The 24,935-nt window shown below is 38.5% G+C and overlaps 1 protein-coding gene across 6 annotated transcripts in view; it reads left to right on the top strand.

Moving 5' to 3' along the window:
- Positions 1 to 24,935, top strand: part of CNTNAP4 (contactin associated protein like 4) — a 237,181-nt gene that overhangs the window by 54,118 nt on the left and 158,128 nt on the right. For 5 of the 6 annotated variants that reach the window (XM_012806123.2, XM_012806122.1, XM_023514118.1 and 2 more), the window contains exon 3: positions 17,042 to 17,235. In XM_012806123.2, the coding sequence (XP_012661577.1) occupies positions 17,042 to 17,235 (194 nt within the window). The remainder of the gene's footprint in view (positions 1 to 17,041; positions 17,236 to 24,935) is intronic. The other variant, XM_023514116.1, reaches the window with a different exon arrangement.

Below are 24,935 nucleotides of genomic sequence, written 5' to 3'. Positions count from 1 at the left end.
AAAATTCAAATGAAATCGTGCAGAATGGGAACAGGTTTCACAGAAAAATGTACTGTTTCTGAAGCTCCAATGTCACAAGTATTAAATACTTTCCCCCAAAAGATGCCTTTTGTAATCTAGAGAAAGATTACTCAATCTACTTTTACCAAAACAACACTGGGAACAGTGGTGAGAAAAGAGTAGCCGTCTAAGGGACACATTATAAAGACTCACAGGAGGGCCATCAGGCAGGGACATGGTTTCCCATTGTCTCTCCAAAACCCAGCTCCTCGGCCTGGCTTCCTTCACTCTGCTCAGAGCTGCCCCTCTGGTTCAAAACAGATCACTCCACACAACTCTACATCTTGGTGCTTCCTTCAGGCTTCCTGTTGCCTCAGTTTTTCATTTTTCAATTTTCCCTTCTTCTAATGACTTTTTGCTTTGAGCACTATACTCCAGAATATTTCCCAGACTATCACCTTTGACTTGGCCTTTTTTCTTCCCAATAGCTAATAGTGCCTGCAACGCCTGATTTCTGGGGACTGTCCACAACTCCCCAGATCCAGCCAATTGTACCTCACTCAGCCTCGCAAGTGCTTCTGTGATTTCGTTCTTTATCCCTTGGTGCAGCTTGGTGAGGAGCTTCAGAGGTGCCCAGAGCAGTTCTAGCAGGCGACCATGAGGAAGGCAGAGACCTCCTCCTACCATGTTCACGTTCATGGTGTTCACAAGCTGCGAGAACATCGACCTCATTCAAACCTCAGAATTTCTAACTCTGATTAGTGCAACAGCTCCCAAATTACTCTTTCTTTTTACTATAATTTGACCGAGATTTTTCTCCACTGCCAATTGGCAATTTGCTCATTTCTTAGAATCCTGTAGGGATCCTAATTTTCCTTTCTCCAATGTCTGGAACATCCTTTTTAGTCCTTAATATTGGCCTCTCCTTACCATCCCCATCCCATCTCTCTTCGTACAGGCCAATCTATTCTATGTTTCAACTATTTTGGACAATTTGCAGTCCTCGAACATGCAGAGGCAAACTCTGGAAATGAGACGCTGTTATTCCTTCTTGCCCTCCCAGAAATGCCTGTGAATCCTTCAGAACTCAGTGTATGTGCCAGCTCTCCCTGGATATCTTCCCTGGATGTCTTTTCCGCGTGGGTCATGGGCCTCTTCTCTGTGCCAACTTACAATCTTTAGCCTGTTATTTCACTTATCATGAATCTATTCTTCTCAGGTAAACACGTAGTACAGTGTCTTTTATTTCAAGATGGTGTCCCGTTGAAATGATAATATATAGAGAAATATTATGTTTTAACTGAGTGGTTGAAATGATAAGGGCTCAAACTAAGGGATAAAGAAAAGGAAAGAGCTACAATAAAAATCGCTTTGAAGTAACAGAGACCAGATTTGGCAATTTCAACCCAGTGTTATTGAATAGGAATTATTAGAAACAATTTTAAGATTTTTAATCTAGATGAATGGAAGTTTAGAATTCTATGGCCATCTAGTTTTGACAGAAAGTAAAGTGTCTGGTTTGGAAATGATGAGTTTGAAATATCTATAGGGCAAACACAAAAAGAAGTATAGAAAGCATCCAGATTTGGGATATAGATTTCAAAGGAAAATCAGATCTAGAAAAAAAGATTTAACCTTCATTAGTCAAAGAAACATTATAGCCACAGAAATGAGAATGGTGGTTCACTGAGAATATGAAGTAAAAGGACAAGAGAGTTATGTTAGCTTTTTAGCAAAAGTAAACAACAGGAGCTCTAGGAAAGATGTCGTAAAAGGCTGGTCAGGGAAGTTGGGGAAAAGAAAAAAAAAAACAGAAGTCACAGTGTCACATGGAGCCCAAAGGGTGAGCTTGCCTTAGTGATGGAGTTTGGTCCTGGTTTCTCATCTATACACATCTCCCGTTGGGTTTTCTCTCAGGCCATTTATTGACTTAGATGGATATCTTACAGATACAGGATGTCGGCATAGCAGAAGCAAAAAGCTGTTGTTCTTTTGTTTTGAAAGCATCGTCTCTCAAGAATCATGTAAATCAGAAATTCATTACTGAAACCACTTGTAGATCATTTGGGAATTCCTCTTAAATACAATATCCCTGCTGTCATATTGTCCCTCCCATTTCTATAGAAAGGAGAGTAAAATGCTAGGAAGATTGCATCCAAGCTTGAATGTAATTTTACAAAAGAATAGATTTAAAGATTTCACAAAGGGCAATTATATAACACAATATTCTTCTCCTCAGTTGTGCATCTGTTGAAGGGAAAATTGATTCCATTAAATGAAAACATAAATTTCTTGACATTTATGGCTGACTGTTGAGCTTGACTGACTCTGAAAGTATTATATTTATATTTCTTAATATTACAAATTGCTAATTTCTTAAATTAAAAAGTAAAATTCTGAATCCTGAAGGTACATTTCAAGCCACAACAAAATGACTTTTATTTTATTATTCTTAAGTAACTGTGGGTTAGACATTTTCAGAAAACAGGTATAATAAAAGCAGTAACAACTGCAATGCAGTAATTCATGCTGGTAATTGATTCTCCATTTTGTTTATCAAAAGTATTTCCTTCCTACAATTATAGTAGCCCTCACCGTGAACATGCATGGAGATGCTTCTGCTAGGATTCTGTTTTTCAGCTGCCACATTCTCCTCTGTGGTAGCAGCGTGTGGGGAAAATGCAGGGGTGTAGATGAGATTCATAGTATTGCCAGAAGCAATTTGAAATTGGCTAGGCAGAAGCACAGCCTGTTTTTTTTTTTTTTTTTTTTTTTGCTCCATCTTTTCTGATCCAGAAAATGTTTGCATTAACTCTCGTTCCCAGCTGGAAGCATTACTTTATTATGACTCAATGGATCAATATACACTGGGAACCATGAACTATGATGGGTAGCCTGACAATCGTGTGAAAGGCCTCATTGGTTTGAGTGGAAATGAGGTTGCATTGTGAGACTTTCTTTTTATCAAAAAGGACAATTTAGAACTTTCCATTATACATTAGAAATAGAAATAAGATGGAGATAAACAGAGTAAAATGATGTTTTTTCTTTTTTTCTGTCTTCTGCGTACACTTCTTCATCTTTCTCGTCCTAGCAAACTTGATCGTGCTCCCTCAGAACACTGGCTGACCTTGATCTTGGCAAAACCAGAGAAATATTTGCCTACTCCTTCTAATATCAAATAATTAGTGGCACATAGTTTGAGGAGAGTTTTATTTCTTAGTTTAGGAGATATAATGACAAATACAAGTTTATAACCATAGGTTAAAATCAGATTAACAGTCAGCTACCAAAGAGAGGGTCAGAGACTGTTTTTGAGGTATGGTATGAGACTGTTTAATAAATGAAGGAAAAGTGCCTAGATTGAAAAAGTCTCTCACTGGTGGCTTGTTAATTTGCTTATGTTTACATTTTTCACTTTTTTAACACAATGTAATATAAAAAAATCAAATATGTTGAAACATGACTTACTTAATGATGTATAACAATCATTTAAAACACATCTAATAGTCAAGGATAATTAAAAAAATCTAAGTGTGTTAGTCCTTGACAAAACTAATAGGTCATAATTTTGACATAACCTCATAATAGCACACTTTTTCACTACATTTTTCATACATTTATAACTCTTGTGTCTTCCTCTCATTTATTCATAGGCCAGGAACCAGATGGAACTGGCTGGGGTGCATGGATGTTATAGGAAGCAATTCATCCTGCAAAAGTGTCTGCAAATTGAAAGCATTTGTAGAATTGAATGTATGTATGGGGGAATAGTGTACCTGTTGCCTTCAGACTCTGAATTCTGTTTGCATACTACTTCATCATTCTCTTAGAGAGCATATCTGTTAAAGCCAGTAGGTAACATATGTATTTATGCTATCTCTGTCTAGTTTGTACCAAAAATCCTCATGATCTGCAATGAACGAGGAGTGATTCTACTCCTGAGTGTGAACGTGACTGTGTCAATGCTATGCATACGGGAAAATGCTTTTTGAATCAGATCCATTAATCCTGGTTGACCACCTATATGTGCATGTAAATAGCCATTGCTCTTGATAATCCACACACAATTTTATAAAATCATAATTTATAAAAAGCATAATTGGCAGCTAAAGGACATTAGGCACCCACACAAAATGCTTATAGCTATGCGATGAGCACCACATATCTCATAATAGTATTATAGTACATTAATCATTCGGATCTGAAATACTGGTTGATGTAATTTTCTCAGGACAGTTTAAAATTCCTGAGTCTGAAGGTTAGTAGTTGAGGAATAACATGAAAACAACCCATATTTTTCAGTGTTGTCAAACTTTAGCAGTTGTGAATATTGTTAAGGCGGAAGAGATCACATTTTTTATTCAGTCCAGAGACTGTTTCTCATATATGACCACGTGTTAGATCGCCTCAAAATCCCCAGGCTCTGCTGGGTACAAAAGAGGATATGCTTTTGATTGTGTCAGTCCCTTCTAGATAAATGCTCAGAATTTCTGATTTTCCAACCTTTCTTCTACTCTTTCCCCAAATGGCAGTTCGCATACAAAGAGCTTAGATGATGTCTTGCTCATATACAGTTGGATGGGGGCTTCCCTGGCAAATGTTGGGGGTTGTGCCAGAGACCACCACAAGATTGTTGGTTGGATCCTTGTGCTCAAGAGAGTGATCTCTGCTGAGTGTGGCTGAGCTTTGCTGACGGGGCTGTGTTCATAGCGTGCAACCATCACCTTTTAGTGGCTGGGACTCGTGATATTTCTCGTTGCTATTCTGATTCCCTCAATCTTCAGCTTTCTTTTATTTATTTATTTCATTTTTTTTTTTTATTGAATGGTAACTATGTACATTAATGCACTTCTGGGTATTTATTTCATTTTTTTAAAGGCAAATGTGAAACAAAGTTTATTGAAGATGAGAAAGATAAGTTTACAGTGTAAGAAAGTTTACAAAGCAGGATGTGTTTGCCACAGACAGCAAAGGGGCCTCCGTTGCCAAGGGTGATTAGGCAGAGAGGTAAAGAGGCGAGGATAATGGTGAGGGGTTCTCCTTTATACCACCTGACTCAGGCCTACCTTGTGGTTCAGAGGTCACCTTGGAACCGGGGTCTTACTGCGTAGGCAGACCTCCACGAGACTTTCTGAGAGCCCATGGAGGGGTGTGAACTGCACAATAATTAGTCTTAAGGCTGCTCTAGGTCACCTGTAAGACTTTCTTGTACCTGTTCCTAGGCTAGAGAGTCTTCTACATCATTTTGCAGTTGGCACACTAAGTTCTGATTGGTAGATTGGTAGGTGGTCTCTCCTCCCCAGGTGTGAGTGATCACTTGGGGCAGAATTAAGATGGGTGGCACTGAGATGAGGCCCTAGGGGCTCTCACCTTGTCCTCCTTCCCTGGGAGACCCGTTTCCTAACTTACTATCTAACATTTCTTCACTCTCTAGAGGTCCAAATCATTGGGCAGGGAGCATCAATTAATCTAACTGCTTCTTGCTGAAAGAAGTTGAAGATTTTTATTAAGGGGGGCCTTTGGTGGGTTCTCTAGGGGACTTGGCTATATGCGTTCAGTAGATTGCTGTAGTAGGTCCAAGGAGGGGGTAGATGCTGGGACTGATAGAGAATGTAGGACTATTTATAGATTGATGGCTTCCAGATAGATAAAATAAATTTAGTTAGAAAATTTATGAGGATCAGTCTTAATATCAGAATTCCCAGGATGCAAAGTAATGGGGTGAGTAAAAGAATTATTTTAGACATCCACCAAGACCTAGGAGTCTTACCTCATGTCTGAAGATTGGAGGCAGACTCCAGGATGGCACTGATGCTGTCCTGAACCTGTTCTGACTTGTTAACATAGAAGCAGCACTGTTCCTTTAAGAATGAGCAGATGCCCCCTTCTGCTACAGTTTTTGGCTTTCTTTTAGCTAATGCTGCAGTCCTCAGTCCCTAGGCCATACACTGGTACCAGTCCATGGCCTACTAGGAACCCTGTGCACAGCAGGAAGTAAGTGGTGGGGGTGGGGTGAGTGAAGCTTCATCTGTATTTACAGCCACGCCCCCATCACTCACATCACTACCTGAGCTTCCCCTCCCATCATATCAGCCATGGTATTAGATTCTCATAGGAAGGTGAACCCTTCTGTGAACTGTGTGTGTGAGGGATCTGGGTTGCTCACTCCTTATGAGCATCTAATTCACCCTCTCCCTGCACTCCCCACCCCCTGGTCTATGGAGAATTAATTGCTTTTCTTTTAAGTTGCCCAGTTTGTGCAGAAGCCTTCAAGCATTGCCACTACCATAAAGAGCCCCCCGGCTGTCTCCCAGCCAGACCCTCATTCACTGCTAGGCATTGCTCTTGAGTTTTTTTCGCTTACACTTTCACTACGAGATAGTTAGATTCCTAGGAAATATGATTCATTGGGTAGAAAAATGAAAAATGCATAGTTTAAAAACAAAACAAAACAGTTCTCTTCTTGCAGAAAGATTAGATGGAAATAAACAGACAAAAAGACTTCATTCAAAAGTATTGCATCAGAGGTCAAGACTTCTGCAAGAAGGGAAAAAGATTAAACTCAGTTATGCTGAAATAATACCAAGGAAGCCCTGGGCTGAGCTAGTGGAAATATACCAAGGATGTTATGGGGAAAGTTGGCCACATGATTGGGCCATCTGTGTTTGCTAATTGCAGCTTATGTAAGTTAGGCTCCTTCCCTCCTGCAGAGACTTGAGGACAGGGGCCCAGTCTTTCTTATGATTACATCTCAAAGGGGTGTCTCTCAGGTCCTTGAGAAAGACATCCTGGATGTAAAACTGGCAAGAGGCTGGATGAAGATTTATACTTCTAGGGGTGGAGAAAGAATTTACAATCACAAATTTTAAAAAGCAAATGCTCTAAGAAAAGGAAGGTCAGGAGCCTACATTCAGGAAGAAATTTGTCTCAAGTTTAGTCAAGCTGTGGAGAACGTTAAGGCTGTCTTGGTCACATGCATCACTAATAATTTTTTCCTTTGCCTATGAAATAAAAATTACCACAGTTGTCTACCAGCCAGGAAGCAAGCCCTCACCTGCAATCAAATCAACCAGCAGCACCTTGATCTTGGACTTTTCAGCCTCCAGAGCTGTGAACAATAAATTCTGTTGTATATAAATAAAAAAGTATAAATCATGTAATTAAATAAGGTGTGTGTAGTCAAGACTGAGTTGAGCAAATACTTAAGCCCAGAGATTAACAGATCTCATTAAGTGAGAACATAATGTTACGCTAATATGTTTTATTATTTTTACAAATTAGGAAAATATGAAATGATTTAATCAATCAAATGCCTGAAATTGGCTTTGCACTTTCTACCTTTTTGATACGCTATGCCCTAGTAATGCTGGCTTTTCCAACCATTAAGGGGAAATGATGTCTGTTGGGTACAGGAGAGTGACTTCAGTTTGTTGACCCAGAAGGAGTGATATGAGGATATTTGGCTCATGACAGCTTATCATCTCAGTCTGGCTGGAGAAGATAAAAAAAAAAAAAGGTAGAGAAGCGAAAAATGGTTTTTAAACCTCTGGGATACTGCCAGTAGGCTCTGTCTGATGCATGATGTCATTTACTGAAATGACCTGCCTTCCTGTAATAGATCTACAGTGAAACTTTTAAAAAGTATTATAATGGGCTTAGAAAGAAAAACATGGGCAGGTTCTGATTATCATCTGAACTTCTAAAGATCATGTGCTGAAAATCATTTTTCCGAAACCACACATCTGAATGGAATGAAACTTGCTGTGGTGGAAGAAATAATTAAGGCAAAGAATTTGATTTCTTTCTGCAACTTTAGCTTGCCAGAGGAAATTTGGCTGTTACAAAATTTGCAAATCAAATAGACAAATCAAAATGCCCAAACAGAGAAAGGCTGTAAATGGTTACTTTTCAAACCACTGAATTATTAAAGATTTCAGAAATGTTTAATCTGGCAATACAAGAAGGAGGACTGAAAGTCAGTGTACCAGTTTGCTGTGAGGGAAAATTGATTGGCAGCCCAGAACTGAAACAGAAGAGAATTTAGTGAGGTGTTAGTAATTTAGAACCTTGCTGGGAGACGAAGTGAAAAAGCATCTCTCTTTCATTGTATCAAAAATTCCAAAACAAAGCAATAAATACATCTTGGAAATGTAGTTTATAATTGATTAAACTGTGTAACCGTGAGGCAGTTGGTAGTGGATGTGTGTGAGTATCGCAGCTGAGTGCCTGGAATTTCTGTCTGAGAACTCTGGAAAAAATATCACCCGCAAAGAAAAATGTCCTAGCTTTTATTTAGTTTGGTTCTAGGGCCAGTTTTTCCGCTAATTGGTATGAATTTAGCAACAAATTTATTCCAATCCTTTAAACAACAAATAACTTATTTAATACCTCTAATGTCTCAGGTAGTGTGCTAGATACTTGGTGACTTTCAGTGAACAAAACAGGTGAAAATCCTGGTTCTTAACGAAGCTTCTATTCCAGTGGAGTTTGATGGAATAAACAACAAATAATAATCAGTAAGAAAATCATATGCTATGTGAAAAGATGGCAGTTTCTGTCAAAAAAAAATGAAAAAGTAGTTCAGCATGACAAATGGGAGCGGGATTGCTGGGTGAAAGGAATTTTAAATAGGGGAGGTCAGGAAGTACTAGCGTCTCTTTGAGAAGGTAAGATTTGAGTAAAGACTTAGAGGCAGCAAAAATGTAGTCTGGAGTATCTCAGAGAAGAGCATTCTAGAAGAAAGAATAGCTTTATTAGCTTCTGAAAATACAATTGAGCCAGCTGAGCACAGACTGCCCTGTAATCCAGTCATCTGTTATGAGGGCTGCAGTCACATGTTACCAGTCCAACTTGAAGGACTTTGAATGGACAGGAAAAAACAAAAACTGGGCAGGTACCAAAAGTTAGCGGTGGTGTGCCATCTCCACAACTTCTGGCAAATATCTCTTTTCATAAATAACTCTTAGATATATATAAAATTATATGCAAATTTTGCAGGCTATGAGGAAAAGAGAAGAAATGTAAACTATACATTATTTAGAAAAAAGTATATTTAACTTCCTTATCATACAAAATTTTAGGCTGCTGCTCAAACTTGAAGTCATCCAGATTCTCATACTTGTTTAACTATTAATGGTAGTAATTTTATTCTAAAATTAGATTATATTTATAAATAAGATTAATGACTCATGGAGATGTGTTTGCATGTTCTATAACAAAGAGTTCCTTTTTATTCTTGAAAGCTTGATGATGTATTCTGACGTATTTTGTATCCCTATAAGCACTACTTTGAAGGTATCGGAAGTATTTATCTCAGGTTATCATAAAAAAAGAATAGCTTTATGGAGTTCTTGAGATGAGGAAATGACTGATATTTTGTTCCTTCCAAAAACTACAAGGAGGCCAGGCCCAGCTATAATCCTAGCACTCTGGGAGGTGGAGGTAGGTAGATCACCTGAGCTCAGGAGTTTGAGGCCAGCCTGAGCAAGTGCAAGACCCCTTTTCTATTAAATATAGAAAAACTAGCGAGTGTTGTCATGGGTGCCTATAGACCCAGCCTCGGGAGGCTGAGGCAAGAGGATCTCTTGAGCCCAGGAGTTAGACCTGGGCACGCTAACCAGGGAGACAGCAAACATAAGGAGGCCATCGTTAATGGATGGGAGTGAGCTGGAGAGAAGAGAGGGACGGAAGCCGAGATGGTGTGGGAGTGGTGGGAGGGGCAGATCATTTGCACCTTGCTGTTGTTTTAATAAGGAATTTGTCTTACACTCTTGTGAAGCTGAGAATTATTGCAGTACTTTTGAGCACAGGGGTGATATTTTACACCTATTGTGTAGAGAATAGAGTCTCAGAGAGCAGAGGCAGAAAGAGGGAGACTTATTAGGTGACTATTGCAAGTATCCAGGGCTTGAATAATGTAATTGGAATCAAATAAATATTCATGAAGATGGAGCAACAGCAGGATTCAACAGTGTCTTACGGTGGTTCGGTGGTGCGGTATTAGAGAGAGAAAGGGGTCAGACATGACTCCAGTTCATTTTGTTGTTCTGAGAAACCAGAAAAGTAGAATTGCCATAAATGGAGCTGGGGAAGGGTATGGATAAAATAGGATTTGTTGAAAGAATGGAAGATCAGTTTTGGAAATGTTAGAGATATCGGGAGAAAAGTCGAAGGTACAGGTCTGAGGTTTAGGAAAGGGGTATGAGAAGACACATGAACGTGAAGAAGTTAGACACACAGGTAACGTTTAAATCTTCAGTGTAAGGGCGAGAGACGTCACCAGGGAGTGAGTGCAGGAAGTAGAGAAGCGGAACAGAAGACCGAGACCTGGACATTCCCAACCTTGAAAGATGATGAGAGGTGATAGGAGGGACCAAGAAGGTGGAAAGAAAGTTGAGAGAATGTGCTTTGGCAGAAGCCAAGTGAGCAAAGTGTTACACATCCAGGCATTGGGAGTGGTCAGAAGTATCACCTCTCATCAGTAGGTCGTGTGATGGTGAGATACAGCTTGACCTCTGGAGTTAGCAATGTGGGCTTCTTTGGTGACCTTGACGAGAGCGGCTTCAGTTGAGTGGTGGAGGGTGAAAATTTGATTGGAGTTGACCTAAGACAGAATGGGGTGGGAAAAACCAGAGAGTGATATGGACATTGTATTTGAAAAGTATTTATATACAAAGAAGCAAAAAAATACAGAGTGGGGTAAAGAAAAGTTTTTTCTTTTCTACCTTTTCAAATGGGAAAAATAAGAGCATGCTGATATAACTGTATGCTGTTGGGAATCAACCCTCAAAGAGAAAATAAAAATAATGAAGTGGAGAGAGAGGAGAATGGCTGAAGCAGTGAGCCAGGAATAGGACCAGCACATGTAGGAGGGGGCTAACTAGCGGCTTACGTAACTGGGAAGCACAGCAGCTGCCCCGCCGCCACAGCTGGACGCGGTTCCGGACCACGTCCTCAGAGCTCGGTCTTTCTCTCCACTCTCCCTCTCCGTGTGCCAGCTCTGCTCAGGCAGGCTTTCCACAACAACAGCTCCCTCCATGTGATGCTCACCTCTCTCTGCTCAGCATTCACCGCAGAAAAGAGTCTCTTCTCCACCGGTCCCAACAGAATCCTGGCACTGCTTCACTGTCATGGCTGGAGGTCACCGGCCCAGGCCCTGAAACAGATTGTGGTGATCAGGGTGGAAGGTGCCAAGATTCAGGAGCTAACATGAGAAAAGACCAGCAGCAACACACACAGCATTGCGTTTTCTTCCAGCAAAAAGGATGAAGCTGGTAAAAATACAACGCTATTAAAAGGCTCTATGGTGGCCTGAGGACACTGCACACCATTTAAGGGAGCCAAGCGAGTATTGGCGCCATGCTCTTCCTGTTTCTTTACATTATTGTAATTTAGTGACAGGATTGAAATGATCCAGGCTAACTTAAAACTCTTGGGGAAATCCAGATGAAATTACATTTGGAAAAAAGTAATTATCTCAGAGGGAAACTTGCCTATGACAATTCTAATTAAGCCAATTATTTTCTAGAAATTTAGATGTCCTAATGATGGCCAGAACCATCACTCAATTACATTCACTTGTGTTTTGTGCCCTTGAATATCTGTGTCCTTCTGTATTTTAAACTCTTGAGGAAGAAATGTGAATCCCTTTTTTATGTAGTTCCTGCTTGAATAAAGTTGACACATCACCATTACCAGGTCACCACTTAGAATGGCTGTCAGGCCATTTTTAATATCACTGGGGATACCGATGATTCTTATCTATATTTCAGGGCCCCGACCAGGAGTATTTTCTTTTCATTGTTTTCCCTTCACTTCCCTAAAATTGTAAGATGCATCTCCATGTCCTAAATATTGGTGATATTTAGTGGATGAAATATATGAGTCTTGAACAAAATTCAGCTGACCAATCTATTTATGTAAAAAAAAAAATCACACTAAATAAATGATTTGAGTATATTCTTGTGATAAAATATACCCCTATGAGGCAACGATAATTGTAAATACTCCAGGGGTAAAGAATGAAAATGAGATAATTTTAAAAGTGACATCCTCATGCAGAATAATATAGTTTTAAAAGTAATTTCTCACCTATGCTAAAGTAATGGTAAAATTTACCTAGCCTCTATAAATTTTTTTAAGTTTTATTTGAAAAGAAGGGATATTAAGGAATATTTCCTCTAGTTAGATAATTGTAATAATTAATGTAATCAATGCATACAGTTTCTGGTAGTATGCACTTAGCAGCAGACAGTTTTTACTTTTTGTTCCTTATAACTCATAGCGACATAATATTACAGAAGCATGTTCCATAGACACCTGATACTTAGAAATGGTAGGCAACAGATAAAAGAAATTCTGTTCTGTGGTCATTCAGCCACTAAAGTTTTTCAAAGCTCAACTTTTGCTGTGCTCACAATTCTTTTCTTTGGAGTCAATAGCAATAATAATTGTTTTACAACTCAAAAAGTTAACAACTATTATATACTCTCATGCTTGTTAAATTTGAGAGATACTAATAGGCACTTGCCAAGCTTTTAAAATTTTATTCTCATAACAGTACTATAGCATTTGAGAGTCATGGATGGGGTGGATTTTTATTTTTAAATGTGAGTTTTCAGGCTACAATATGAAGAGTTAAGAAATGTTTCTACTTGAAATGATTATGGCATATTATTATGCCAAGTCTCAGTATCAAGGTCAAGGCAGGAGGGAGAGAGTGGAGAAATAGGAAGAAAAAAAATGCAATAGGAGGAAGAAAAGGATCTCGTGAGGCAAGATTCTTGTTTTTGTTTTGTGGGTTAAGTATCTAACCATGGAATAGATGGGGTTATGAAAAAGCTAGTCTTCAGTATCATGGGTATTGGTTACTGTGACACGGAATACATTGATATATTAAAAGCACATGAAGGACAAGTAACACTTGGCCAGCAGAGAAGAGGCTTAGTTAATAAGCAAAATAAAGAATTCATTATATTTTATTTTATAGCAATTCAGACTTTACAATTTGCTGGAGTTAGCCATCAATTTCTCCATTCAAAATAAGTATGACAACAGTGTGTCTCCAGAAGGGTGCAAGGCTCGGCCGTGGCTTATGGCTGGTGGAGTCTAACCCCAGCTTTAGCTGCATTTGCTTGTCATGTCACTCTGGTCCTTCCCGTCACCCAGGCTGGCATACCAGCGTCTGCCAGGGTCGGTGGCTATCTCTCATCCATCTCTCTCTCTCTCCCCCCATCTCTCTCTCATATATTTTCCATATTATTCTTTACCATGTGTCTTAAAATTAGAACGAGCATAACACGCTGTCACTCACTTATACCATGTATGTCTGCAGAGCTGCACAGATCAAAACCCAGTAGGGACATTTGGATTCCCTGTAGCCAACTTATCTTGCTGAAATTACTCAGTAAAGCCTAGGAGCATCTGAATTTCCATTACTTTATCAGTGTACCTCGTTAATGATATAGCTTAATTTGCATACCAGTAGTACCTTTTCACCACAGGTAAGAAATTGAAATGTTCAAGGTCAATTAACTGTGAATGTTTCAAGTCAGCTCGTGCAGCCGTAACTGTGAGCGATGCTGGGAAGAGGAGCGGTCAGTGAGGGGTTCCTCTTGTGATGAGAATTGATGATCCAATTTGCACTCCCTGGAATCATACTGATTCTTTCCCCTTGCCATGCCTCTGTCACGTGTTTCTTTCTAAATACTGGTCTATGAAGGTGCGCTGAAATGCAAGAGGAATACTGTGAAATTCCAGATTTGTAAAACAGATCCTCATTACTGCCTTTGGACCCTTACAATGAACTGGAAAGAGCAAGAAGCAAAATAATCAGTATTTCCTCAGGTACCCTTACATATTCCAAAGGTAGAACTTCCCGGTTGAGATGGTGGCTGGCTTGGGGCACTTCATTCATCCTTTCCTAACTTTTCATTGTAAAAAAAGCTGCAGAGAAATACACAGTTGCAGCAATAAGAGGACTGAGAATGCTTGGTTAGCATCAGACACAGAAGACATCTGACTATGAATGTTTTAAGTGGCCCTGGGTGGGACGGGGAAAATAGTAAGATTAGATAGGTCAGTGGAGGGAAATATTGACCCACCACCACCTCTGTCACATACCTATACTTCAGAGACACGGTCCACTGTTAACCAAAGGGAGGCAAGTTGGCCCTACTGCCTGGAAACTCAATCCTGAGGTTCCTTGATCCCCACTGGTACCATCTTTTTTGCACTCATTGGGAACTCCCAATTCCCACGTATGCATCCAGACAATATGAGAGGCCCTGCTGTGTCCTGTTGTAGAACACTGTTCTTCCCTGCTATAGAGATGAGGACAAGGTGTTCAAACTCTCTGTATCTGACTCACCATCTACTAAATAAATTGCTTTGACAAATTCATTAACAGTTCCTTCAGAATGCCTGACACAAAAGAACTGACTTGCTCAATAAATATCAAGTAAGACTATGGTAGAACAAGTAGTAGGATAAGGGCAGAAGGGGTGGGTGGTGCATCATCACATCCTGAGAAATGAAGTATGGGAGAAGCATTGACTCAGACTTAAAAATAGTGCTGTGGAAGCAGCTCCCACTGAGAGGTCAAGAGCTCTCCGAGCTATTTGTGGCAGGGTACTGTATAAGTGTACGTCAGAACATTCACCAGCAAATTCCATGTAGATAACAGGCTGCAAGTGCCCCTTGTAGACAGCAGAGCTGTGCTAAAAAAGAAATGGCACCAAGGTAGCCCACATTTAGCCAGCTCCCCAAAGCCCTGTCGCATAAAATAAGCATATGAGACTATTCAACTCTATCCTGAACAAGGTAGATGATATTGCTGACCAAAGAAATTCCATCCCAAACCACAGGTGCTTCATTGGCAAATATAGAGAAAATTGGAAGTAGAAACACATGAAAAAAAATAGCAATATGTAAGAATATTCTGCATCCACAGAGAGGGAGAACATTTGTACTTTTGATGTATGGAGTAGAAGACACTTTTGAACAATGGTTCATTTTAAGAAAAAAAATTGAAAAAGTATCTAGTTCTCATGGTAACCTAGTAAGTAATGGGAATCATCCCTGAATGTAAGCAGTAGTTAGTGTGCTGCCATTAAGAGAGGACATGGTTGTAATATCATTTCTTTTTAAATGCCATCTTGACCCAGTTGGGAGGCTCTGGCCGGAGGCTGGTCAGTTCTCCTTCTTGAGTGCCTGATTCTGTCCGTGTGTCAGTCACTTCCTTCATTAGGTTCTTCAGTGCATCGTTTCTGGGCCCACGTACCAGACAACCAGGGGCATTCCTTATGCCCCACTGCCTGCTAGAGAAATTATTCAAATTGTCCGTTTCATAAAGAGCCCTAAAACCTGAAACCTAGCTAGCTGACCCCACTTGCCAAGCAAGTCCCCTCTTCTAGCTCCAGCTCGCTCTGACTCTGTCCTGGTGTGGTCTCCTGTATGTCCCTAACTGGCAGCCTTCTCTTTTTTGTAGTTGTAGGTAACAGAGAGTTTTTTTTTTATCTATCAGAGTGTCACTGTGCTGTGTTCCTCCATCCAAGGAATCTTTAAATCTTAGAAAACACTTGTCAACACAGGTGTGTCCCTCCAGGTCTCGCGCTGGCACACGCCCCCTGTGATAGAAACATTTATTGAGCATCACTTTGAACGAGGGTTTGTACTCAAGGTTTCATAAAATAGGTGACAGGTGTCAACAAAATCCCTGGAATTAAAACTATATAAAATTAATGATAATCTCTTCTAAAATGTTAGACCTTATTCTCAGAGCCTTAAGGTGAGTGGCAACGGAATAGGGAAAGGAAACATATGCTAACATGCTTCTTGGGGATGGTTTGAAATAGATTTTTCATTTTAATAAATATTGAATATGAGATAAATATGAATTCAAGAATGTGTCAATCCTCACTTCATGGCTTTTATAACGATGATGTATTGCTTACATTATCAGTAAGGCAATATTACTTAAAATAAACAAATTCCCCAAATAATCCCCGAAATTATTATGATAAGCTGAGGAATGAACCAAGTTAAGACACACAGGAGTCACATGTGTAATATGCTCATGTGTGCTGGATAAAATAAAACACAGCCAATTCTGCTCTCCCTGTACCTCCTGGAACATACAAGAACATCACATTTCCGTTTTTCCCGTCTTAGTGCTCAAGCATAACCGACTCTGTGGTGTTTTACTTTCCCCCGTCTTCATCCTTCACCAACTTCTTCCCCGTAGGATGGGGCCCATAGTGTGTTAGTAACTGGCTGGGGTGTGGGTGAGTGCTTATGTGCAGAGTTTGTAATTTCCATGGTTTAAATACTCCCACTGTGGCTAATTGCAAAGATGGTTATGTTTAGTAACTTGAAAATTTAGCAGTCGTCTCTCACAAATGGTTGTGAAGCACCTCCAGCCATCTCCAGATGGAACGCTCCATCATGCTATTGGTCCTTGCACGCATCTTACTATTAACATTACCTTTCAAACATGCCTTTTAACGTCTGTCCCTCCCCTAAGACTGTAAACGTCTGGAAGGTAAGGACTGTTCCTAGACTTTCTTTGTTTTCCCAGCCTAACAATGCATTTCCTTGTCCAAGTGTGATCAGAAGTAGTTTTCCAGTTCCACCACATTGCGCAGCTACCCCCTTAATCCAGTCCTGTGAGTGGGGTTGAAGACCAAACCATTAACCAGTCAGGCAGGAGGGCAGTAGACGTGCCAGTTCCAAGTGTTGATAATGCAGGTTCATTTGTCAAGTTGAGCACTGCAAAACATTTGGGGAGACCCTTAGTTCTCCCCAGTATCAGCTGGCTATACAACCTAAAAATGACATAATTATTAATAACATAGATTCCATCCATTTACACTAAATTCTTGCTTTTGTATGTTTTCCTATAATAAGAAATTTTATTATTTGGAAACTTGACTTACATTTCAGACAGAAATACAGTCTTACTGACATTTCTGCTTCTCTAGCATAGATTTTTAACTAACTCTCCTTTCCCAATTTTGTCTTGTTTCCATTTTTACAAAAGGAGCTGGTGGCTGGTCTCCACTTGTGTCAAACAAGTACCAGTGGTTGCAGATTGACCTTGGCGAGAGAATGGAGGTCACTGCCGTGGCCACCCAAGGGGGCTATGGGAGCTCCAACTGGGTCACCAGCTACCTCCTGATGTTCAGTGACAGTGGCAGGAACTGGAAGCAGTATCGACAAGAGGACAGCATCTGGGTATGTTCTGTGCCAAAGGTCATTCCTCTTAGAGAAAGAAGTACAGTCATTGCTAGGTCTCGTTTACTAATCTCTTAAACTAAGTGGAGATACAGAATCTTCAAAACTACTTTGAAAACATTTTCAAAGAGGAACTATGGTAAATATTTGTTTTCTAATACGTTTTATGGTAAATTCATAAAAATACTAAAGGTAACTTTATTTTACAGAGGCCTCAGAAATTGAAAAAAAAGTCCTACTAGTCCATTAGAAGGTGTGGGAGTTCAAGAAATAAACAAGTCTCATATTAAAAAATTTTACATGTTGCTCAAGAATATGATAGTTTTGCATTGTCTTTATTTAAAGTTAGTTTAAAAAAATGCATTCCTTTTATTTTCTCTCATGACTTTGAGATTTCCAAAACATTCTCTGGTATATGGAGGTTTTCACGTATAATATTTGGATTTATGTGTGTGTGTATAAATTCATACATACACACACATACATGTGATTTATATATATAAACCTTCCTCTACTCTCTTTAAAGTATGGGGGTGAAGTGCTGTGTGTGGTAAACAGTGGTGCAGCACCTCTGAGAGAGGGACAGGGGACAGGGCAGTTGGCATTTATTGCTGACTGATTGTATATAAACACCTGATGGCAGACGGAAGCTAAAGAAAGTTTGCTTGATGACAAAGAAAGGACTCCTTTTTTACTGTGTGGCTGTATTTGTTTGCATCTTACGTGGTCCAGGGACAACACATTGCAATCAAAGACCTATTTTTTTCCCTGCTCTGGCTGAGCTGCCAGAACCAAAGAAAATGAGTAACTTAATGAAGCATCATTCTTAGCACACAGATAATTTGGAAGCCTATTTGGGCACATAATGATAATTTTCTTTGACCAGTCAATTGCCTCTTTTTTGAAATTTCTTAGAACTCTGTTGTACATTTTAAACTCATTGAGGAAATGGACTGTGATTTACTCACCTTTGTGTCTCTAAAGCTTTTGAAGGCCATTCGGTCCATGTTTATGGGGAACAACAGTGAGACAGGAAGAAGCATACTGCCTATAAACATTTTTAAGAAAAGCTTAAAATCCTGTTTAAAATCCAGAGCAAGTTGAAGCTGTGTATGAGAGTGGGGGAAAAAAAAAAAAGAAAAACAACACTGGGTATTACGGTTGAGTTAATTCCATGAAAACCATTCAAACTAGGGATGAAATAAACAGTAATTATGAACCAATAACAATGAAAGCTTAATGAGGTATTTATTTTAACTAGGAGTTTGGATTATCTTTGACTCTTTTTAAAATTAAGCATTGGATTTTAAACTACATGAATAGTGGCTAATGCATGCTAATATTTAGCTACATTAATTAAAATGTATGTTTTTGACACTTTTTAAAGTAATAAATCAACCATGAAAATTGTTGTTTTTCTGATCATAAGGCTTGTGTTGCCATTTGCCGCCTTTGCTTACTCCTGTTGAAGTGGAGGTGCTCAGGGTGAGATGGTGGCATGACGGGTGTCCTGACTAATCCAAACCAATAGAATAAAGACATGGCATCTATCACAGTCCCCTTAAGTTAACATTGGTTTTTTAGACTATGCTGTAAATTGTTTCCCCTCTTAAGCATGAGAGCTCTGTAAATAAAGATTGTGCCTTCCAGCTGTTCATCTCAGCATCCTGTGTGTAACAGAGCCTGGCATGTTAAACTGAATGAATGAATGAATGAATGAAATGTATTTTCTTAAAAGATACTCTGCTGTTCACACTAACTAAAAGTGACTCCCTCTTGCCTTCACCTGCTCTTCTTTTTAGCACATTGATGTTGTATGAGTTTAATATTCTTGAAGTTTAGATAGCATAAAATTTTGACCCTTTTTTTAAATAAGAGAGTTTTTGGGCAGCGCTTGTGGCTCAAAGGAGTAGGACACTGGCCCCATATACCGGAGATGGTAGGTTCAAACCTGGCCTGGCCAAAAAAAAAAAAAAAGAGTTTTTATCTTTTTTAATCTTAGTATTCCTAGTGCCCACTATCCTGTGTGGCATGTGAATTTTGTTGAATTAGTGAAATACATGTAACCAATCAATGAATGAATAGATTTGAGTGTATTGATCTCCTAATCTGTGCCTTTGTACAAATATCTAGGAGCTATTAAAAGAATTCAAAAGAATATGGAGATCATGGTAGACTGAATCTGTCAAAGAAGTAGGGTTTATATAGGTCCTGAAGAAAGCATTATAATTTAAATTATGGAGGATTAAAGAAGCTATTTCATGAAGCTGGAAGAGTGCCAACAGAAGTATGGACAGTAGAGATATCCAGAGATACGGTTTCCTAGGTAACTAGTGAGACTGTTGGTCAGCTTGGACTGTTACATTTGGGAAGAACTGAATGATAATTTTGGCTATGGTAGCAAAAGTTGGTGGACAATTTTGAATGTTAAGATCAAAATTAAGACTAGTGCAATAGTACCATGACAACACATAATATTGGTAAAGCAACACCAAATTCTTAAATCTCTGAATGCTTATATGTGTGTGTGTGTGTGTGTGTGTGTGTGTGTATACATATATAATGGATCATCACAAAACGCACGCATGTAGTAAATATTTCCTGTTCATCCCAGGTAGGCTGCATAGTTCCACTTTACTCTGTAGTCACTTTTGTTCCACTTTGAGGAATTGCCAAAGCAGGCTCTTGACTTTTCCACCTGGAAGACCACAGATCACTTCAATTTAATTTTTAAAAATTCTTTTCTTTTTTTGAGACAGAGTCTCACTCTGTTGCCATGGGTAGAGTGCCATGGTATCATTGTAGCTCCCAGCAACCTCGAGCTCCCAGGTTCAAGTGATCCTCTTGTCTCAGCCTCTAAATCAATCTATGAAAGAGAGTTAGGAAACACATAGTGCATTATACAAGTATGTGATAGAGAAGAAAAGACAAGTGTTCAGAAATAAACACAAGAAAAACAATCAACACCAGTTGAAATGCCGTAGGGAAAAATCTTCATTTTCCCTTCTTGTGATCTTACTTCAAGCACCAGAGAGAGAACAGTGACTTCTGTATACCTAAAAGAATTAATAAAATGCTCTGCTGCTACTTACAAAATAATCTTTAAGAAGAAAAACAAGCTATTTTATTTATGATCTATATATGAAATTTAGTAGAAATGTAACCTTGAAAGAGATATGATTTTTATAAAAATTACACATTAAAGCATTTATTCAGAATAAAATTTATAGTCTATTAAAAGGTAATTTATACAGAGTTCTCTGCTGGATGGCAAATAAATATTTTATGAAAGTTTAGAAAATGCAAGCCACTAATAGTGCTCCTCTTAAATTGAAGACAAAATAAAATCTCACAAAATGTATGATAAAAAGACTCTTTTTAGGCAGTTTATTGTAAGTGGTTGAAAAAGTAAATGTAAGGTATAATTTTCACTCATTTAAGAACAAGTGCTAAAATAACATGAATCCAACATCTTAGAAATTATTTTAAGTAGAACATCTTATGCAGCAACTTCATGGCCAAATTCTCCAAATTCGCTCTGATAAATGCCCAAGATTCATTTTTGCAGTGCAGATTACTAGGCAAGGAATGGGATGGTACCAGTCTTATAAATTGACCAAAATGATTGTTAAACAAGAATAGTTGGCTTTTTCATAAACGGACTTCACTTGAATTTGATTTTTTAAACAAAATCCTTTGTTGGTTTTCTAAAGTTAGTGTATCTTTGCTTTTGTTTTTTAAGTAGAAGTGTTGAGCATTATGAGTCTGGGTTTGGCTGGTGACAGACAGGGAGACCCTGTGACTTAGAATAGGCAATTTGATGGACGAATACCACCTATCACAAAATATTCAGGCCATTGTTATCACTGTGAATGACTGAGTTGTCAACCCTCTAAGCCAGACAAAGTATAGAAACACCACCTGCAAAGATTTTAACATGCGTTTGTTTCAAGTCAAGTAAATAAGGGCCTGGGGACTTCAGTAGAAAACCCAGGACACAGAAGTGCAAGGGAGGTCTATGCTGCAAGCTAGGTAGACTCCTTGCAAAGGGCATTTTCCACGGCTCTTTCCCTATCTTAAGCCCTTATTCTGGTGACCTAAGCCTACAAGCAGCATTTATTGTGGTATAAAGTAGAGCAGTGCTAATGCCGTGTGTGTCAACATGTCAAATTGTCAAGCTAATGCATTGCAATACTTGCCTCAGTACTTGGCAAATGCCTAGAGAGTGCCTGAAGCTGCTTCTACCTTTCAGGACATTGATCCCCAAAAGGTATTTTTAATTAAAGTCCACATAATTAGTCTATACCTTCAGGAAGTTTCCTGTTCATATTTCTGTTTAACTATGAGTTCTCCACCTTTTGAAAATGATTAACCCCGTAGTACATGGTTAAAAGTAGCTTTTTTTTTTTTCTTATTCTGGTAAGAAAACTTAACTTGAAATCTACCCTCTCAACAAATTTTGTAATGCATAATATATTGTTAATTATAGGCACAGTGTTGTACAGCAAATCTCCAGGACTTAATCATTTTGTATAACTGGAATGTTGTATTCATTGTACTCCCTGTTTCACATTTTCCTGGCTCCCAGCAACCACCATTCTGCTCCTCTGTGACCATTTTAGACAAAGTCACCTCATGTAAGTGGTAATGTGGACTATTTGTGATTGGCTTATTTCACTTAGTATAACATCCTCAGAGTTCATTCATGTTGTCCCATATGGTGGAATTTTCTTACTTTTGAAAGGCTGAATAGCATTCCATTCTATAATTATACCATGTTTCTTTATCCACGCATCTGTGGACATTTAGGTTGTTTCCATACCTTGACTATTGCAAATATGTTGCAATGAATAGGAGAGTGCAAATACCACATTAAGATCCTGAATTCAATTCCTATGGATAAATACCTGGGATTAGCATTTCTGGATCACATGGTATTTCTGCTTTTAACTTTTTGAGGAACTCCCTTATTGCACACGTGCTGTTTTCCATAGTGGTTGCACCATTCTACATTCCCATCAACAGTGTTGTAGGGTTCCAGCTTCTTCACAGTTCCATCAGTACTTCGTACTTTTGGATTTTTCTTTTTGTATAATAATAGACACCCTAATAGGTGTGATGTAATGTCTCATTGTGATTTTGATTTTCATTTCTCTGATGATTAGTGATGTTGAGTATCTTTTCATACACCTGTTGGCTCTTTGTAGATCTTCTTTGGAGAAATGTCTCCTCATTTGCCCATTTTAGAATCAGGTTACTTGTTATTTTTGCTATTGAGTTAAAGGATTTCTTTGTATTTCATTATTTCTTTTACTATGTTATTGTTATTTCATATATTTCCTTTCTGTATGCTAACAATGAACTATCCAAGAAGGAAACTTAAAAAATAACCCATTTACAATAGCATCAAAAACAAATAAAATGCTTAGAATAAACTTAGCTGTTGGTGGGGGAGAAAGACAAAAGATCTGAGCACTGAAACTATAGAACATTGTTGAAAGAAATGAAAGAAGATCCAAGTAAATGAGTACAGTTTCTGTGTTCATAGATTAGAAGACGTAATATTGTTAAAATGTCCATACGCCTTAAAATAATCTATAAATTCGTGCAATCCCTATAAAAATCTCAAAGATATTTTGTTACACAAATAGAAAAAAAAATCCTAAAACTCATGTAGAACTACAGGGGACCCCAAATAGCTAAAATAATCTTGAGAAGGAAGAACAAAGCTGGAGTCATCACACATCTGGATTTCAAAATGTATTACAAAGCTATAGTAAATAAAAGAGTATGATACTGGCATACAGACATATAGAGGAACAGAACAGAGCAGTGTTCCCCACATGGCTGAGGTCAACTGTCCTTCCATGAAGATGTCAAGAATGCATGAAGGGACAAGGATCGTCTCTCCAAAGAATGGTGCTGGGAAACTGGATATCCACATGCAAACCAGTAAAATTGGACCCTTATCTTATACCATATGCTTAAAAATCAACTCAAAATGAACTAAAGACTTAAACATAAAACCCGAAACTGTAAAAATGCTAGAAGAAAATCTGTGGAGAAACCTTCATGACATTGGTCATGGTATTGAATGGTCTTTTTTTTTTTTTTGGACACAACGCTGGAAGCACAGACACCAAAACTGAAAATAGAAACTACATCAAAAGAACAACTTTTTGCATAGCAAAAGAAACAATTTTTCACTTATACTGTGAGAAAATATTTGGGAACCATATAGCTGATAAAAATTTATTATTCAAAAATATTTGAGCTGAGCTGTAGAATGCTGTTAGAGGATGGTACAAAAAAAATATTTGGGCTTTTGAATATTAGTCATCAAGTACAGGTTATGTCTGTTGTTCTTACACTTTACTGGACATTGGAATTCTGATGCTCAGGGAGAATGTCTAGAGGCATAAGCTCAGGTATTGGAATTTTTGAAATATTCCCAATGATTCCAATTTGCTGCAAACTATGGGGAACATTGGGTTGCTTGATAAACTTGGCAACCAGGTACAGATTCTTAGTTGAGTACAAGACAAACCAACAGGATATTCATTTATCTTAGGTCCAGTACACTCCTGTACATTCCTTTAGTTAATGTTGCAAGAAGGATTTGGCTAAAGGTGAAGGCCAGGAGCAGAAGTCATAGAGTAGATATTAAGTCGATCTTCCATCATAGAGACTTAATACACTTATTATCTAAAGCTGTGCTGTTCATTAAGATAGCCACATGCCACATAGGGACATTTAAGTTTAAAATTAATTAAGATAAAATTAAATTAAAAATAAAGCTCTTTAGTTTATACTGGCCACATTTGAAATGTACAATAGTTGTGTTAGATTAGTAGTTGCTGTAGTAAACAAAGGAATTCTAAAACATTTCCATTATCATAGGAAATTCTATTATTTAGTGCAGGTACAAAACATTCTAAAAAATTAATAACAAAATAAAACCTTAACTTTTTTTTTAAAAAGGAGGCATTATATAAACAAGCAGTTCATAGAAAGAAAAAAAATGAAGTATAAATATATAAAAGTGTCTTCAACTTCATTTAAAATTGATATGACACTTCCCAAAAGATGGAAATGAATGAATATGTTCTAAACTGTAGTATTATTTATTATTTTCCCAATTGTGCTGTACGACAACATGTTTTTAAAAGTTATTCCTTTAATGTGATGATTTTTCTTTAAAATTGTTAACTCCTGCGTCAAACCCAGGGTATCATGGGTACTACTGTTTAAGACAAGGTGGGATTTTTGCAGAAACAGAAACGATTGTATATATAACATGTGAATGGGCTCATGCAGTTGTAGAGATAGCTAAGTTCTACCATCTGCTGTCTGCAAGCTGGAGAACCAGGGGAGCTGGTGGCATAATTTAGTCTGATTCTGAGGACTCAATACCAGGAGCTCAGATGTCTAAGGGCAAGAGACGGTGGATGCCTCAGCTCACGAAGGGAGGGGGAGAGAGGGAATTTGACTTTCTTCTCACTTTTGCTTCATTCTGTCCTTCAGCGGGTGGATGCGATTATACTCACCTACAGTGGTGAAGGCTGCTCTTCTTTATTCACTCTACCAATTCAGATACTAATTTCCGGAAACACCCTCCCAGACATACCCAGATACAATATTTTACCTGCTATCTGGGCATCCCTGAGCCTACTCAAGTTGACACATAAAATTAACCATTA

This window comes from Otolemur garnettii, unplaced genomic scaffold (assembly GCF_000181295.1).
Source record: "Otolemur garnettii isolate 467f Iridium unplaced genomic scaffold, OtoGar3 scaffold00047, whole genome shotgun sequence".
Taxonomy (NCBI): domain Eukaryota; kingdom Metazoa; phylum Chordata; class Mammalia; order Primates; family Galagidae; genus Otolemur; species Otolemur garnettii.
This window is presented reverse-complemented; position numbering and strand designations above follow the sequence as displayed.